This window comes from Tachysurus vachellii, chromosome 10, assembly GCF_030014155.1.
Source record: "Tachysurus vachellii isolate PV-2020 chromosome 10, HZAU_Pvac_v1, whole genome shotgun sequence".
In the NCBI taxonomy this organism is placed as follows: domain Eukaryota; kingdom Metazoa; phylum Chordata; class Actinopteri; order Siluriformes; family Bagridae; genus Tachysurus; species Tachysurus vachellii.
Genome location: NC_083469.1, coordinates 1754139 through 1757500, shown reverse-complemented (window position 1 = coordinate 1757500; position 3362 = coordinate 1754139). Strand labels below are relative to the sequence as shown.

General features: G+C 35.3%; 1 protein-coding gene across 1 annotated transcript in view; it reads right to left on the bottom strand.

The window, feature by feature from the left end:
• Positions 1–247, bottom strand: part of ppp1cb (protein phosphatase 1, catalytic subunit, beta isozyme) — an 18083-nt gene extending 17836 nt beyond the window's left edge. Inside the window, exon 1 of the mRNA XM_060878963.1 lies at positions 155–247. Coding sequence (XP_060734946.1) covers positions 155–206 — 52 coding nt within the window. The 5' untranslated portion in view covers positions 207–247. The remainder of the gene's footprint in view (positions 1–154) is intronic.
• Between the last annotated feature and the right edge of the window lie 3115 nt (positions 248–3362).

Below are 3362 nucleotides of genomic sequence, written 5' to 3'. Positions count from 1 at the left end.
ATCTCCAAGCTAACGCTGACTAGCCGCTAGCACGACGCGCTAACTGCACAAATGCTGCACATTTCACCTATTCAGCAGAAATCAAACGCACTGAGGAGCTTCGAGTCGATTAAAAGAAAAGAAAATGAGTTTAAAACGACCAGTTAAACGTTACCTTCCAAGAGCCGAGAGATGAGGCTGTCTACGTTCAGTTCACCTTCCGCCATCTTCTCATCTGAACTTCAGCGCTGCAATGCGACACTCACCGCTAGAGGGCGCTGATAACAGTGCAAAACTTACGTGTTTTTTACTTAGTGACCGCTGGAGGGCAGCAATAATGCAGCAATGTAATGTAATGTAACGTACAGCTAAACAATAGTGCAGAATAATCTGATCAAATCATTGGTACTGAGAAATAAAAGTACTTAATGTGAAAGTACTTAATGTGAAAGCACTTAATGTAAAAGTACTTAATGTAAAAGTACTTAATGTGAAAGCACTTAATGTGAAAGCACTTAATGTAAAAGTACTTAATGTAAAAGTACTTAATGTGAAAGCACTTAATGTAAAAGTACTTAATGTGAAAGCACTTAATGTGAAAGTACTTAATGTGAAAGTACTTAATGTAAAAGTTCTTAATGTAAAAGCACTTAATGTACTGTAAAAGTACTTAATGTGAAAGTACTTAATGTGAAAGTACTTAATGTAAAAGTACTTTATGTGAAAGCACTTAATGTGAAAGTACTTAATGTAAATGTACTTAATGTAAAAGCACTTAATGTAAAAGTGCTTAATGTAAAAGTACTTAATGTAGAAGCACTTAATTTAAAAGTACTTAATGTGAAAGTACTTAATGTAAAAGTACTTTATGTGAAAGCACTTAATGTGAAAGTACTTTATGTAAAAGTACTTAATGTGAAAGTTCTTAATGTAAAAGCACTTAATGTGAAAGTACTTAATGTGAAAGTACTTAATGTGAAAGTACTTAATGTAAAAGTACTTCATGTAAAAGTACTTAATGTGAAAGTATAACGATGTTGTTGAAAGTTTCAGTGTCAAGTAAAAGATAAAAATTACTTACTTTTAAATGTACGCAAGTAAAAAGTAAATATATTTAACACACAAAATAGTCATTTTAAATAATTTTATTTAAATTAAATTCCTTTTTTAAATTTTATTTCCATAGAGCTTTTAACAATGGACATTGTCTCAAAGTAGCTTAACAGAACATAAGAAATATAGTACAAAAGTTTTAATATTAATATTATAGAAAGGTTTAAGATATATTTAAATGTGTTTGTATTTATCCCCAATGAACAAGTCTGAGGTGTCTGAGGTGACTGTGAGGAGGAAAAACTCCCTTAGATAGAAGAGGAAGAAACCTTGAGAGGAACCAGACTCAAAAGTGAACCTCATCCTCATTTGGGTGACACTGGATGGTGTGATTATAAACTGTTATAAACACCAGAGAGTGTTATTATAAATAACGTTCTTTCTACAGTCAGATACAGTCTGATAATTGTGTATTGATGAGGAGGTTGTTGTCCTCAAACACCACATGGAGATGGAATCTTCTCACTGAAGGTCTGAAATCTTCCTAAAATGGAATCCAAACGGAGCAGAAACATCTCTTGGTACCTCTGGACGCTTGCAGGGTTGGTCTCTTCGCACTCTTGTGTTTTCAGTCTCATACTTATATAAAATAATGACAACTTTCCTGGTGTCTATGTTTTTCTCCAACATTTATAAATTCAGCAGAATTGCATCCAATTCACTCAGAGCCGATCGGCCTTATACGCTCACTACGCGAGTTGCGTAGGGCCCCGCAAATTAGGCAAGGCCCCGCCTCCCCTGCCTCATTTAACGAGTTAATGTTTACTGTGTAGATGACAATATGAAGCTGAGCTATCCATCTGGCCATGAAAAGAGAAAAAAGAAACAAAATGAGAGTGAAATGTGAGAACAGCAATCAGGTAAACTTGTGTTCTCTTCAAGTTTGATGTCAGCAAGAGCAAATAACAGTAAAGTTAAGTTGATTCTGTCTCTAGTCTCTATCTGACTAACTACATTAGCTGTACAGTGCTGACAGTGCATCTCTTGGCCTGTCTGTCTGTCACACAACAATTCATTGCGTGAACATTCGCGTGAATAAACGCCCAAGGGCAACGGTGTTTATAAACGGCAGCTCGATAACCACGCCGCGCGTGAACATGCGTTCATATGCGCGTGCAATCGTGCATGAAATGACAGGCGCGCTTTACAGCAGCATCTGTGTGGGGACCAGTACAAAAAGTAGCATGATAGCGCTCCTAAATTACAATGTTTATAGTCTCACAATCAAGGTTACAACAACGTTAATGCAATATGGAAACCAATGGATTTACATTGGAATGGGCCTAATGCCGGGTGAATGCACATCCCTCAGTAAATAATAACCATCAGGGATCAAGTATTGCTCTCATGCATACTATAAAACACAGTGATACGGTATGGCAAGCATTTTAGCTTTTATACATTCACATGATGTGGATTTTTGATATCAAGAATTCAGTTTTCAATACTTATAAATGTAAATATTAAGAGTGTGATTTCTAGTACAGTAGTAACCATATTTTTGATATCAGAAATGACATTTAAATTCAATTGCTAATATTCAACTCAAAATTCTATTTAAAATATTCCATTCAATAAAGATTTGTTTATACCTCATTTAATTCTGTATTGTTTTACTCTTTGACCGAGAGATGGAGCAAACCTTTTTAAAAGGAGGGAGGTTTGTAGTGGGAACAGTGGGGTGTCAAGTGTGAATGTGTGGCAAATGGTTTACATGGCTCACGGGTCAGGTAGGAGGGCCCCTTAGCAGAATTTTACTTAGGGCCCCAGGGTGGTCAGGATCGGCTCTGAATTCACTTATAAATAAGAAAAAAAAAGCCAATGACGTAAAGTACAGTATATTCTTCAAATTAATATTTAACGATAATAAAAACGTCTTAAAAGTGTCAGTTACGGTTATTTGTTGTCTTAACACATGAATATAAGGATTAAAATAAAATAAAATAAATTTGATTACACTATCTCAGTAAGTGAATGTAATTTCCATTTCCTCCATTAAATGCGATTCATCTCTAAATTCTTTGAATTTACCGACACCTGCTGGTCAGAATATGAAATTACACCAGATCTCACATTTTTGGCTTTAGTCCTCTGGGTTCGTTCTTCTCTTTAATACGCCATAAAAACACAGTTAAAAATCACAGAATACCTGCTACAGGTGCACTGGTGCTGGGAATGAGACCGAAACAAAGCTGTGTGTTGTGTAGAACTGGTTGTAAAAGAAAATGTCCAAGTTGACAATTATTAGAAAAAACACACAAAGAGAAGTA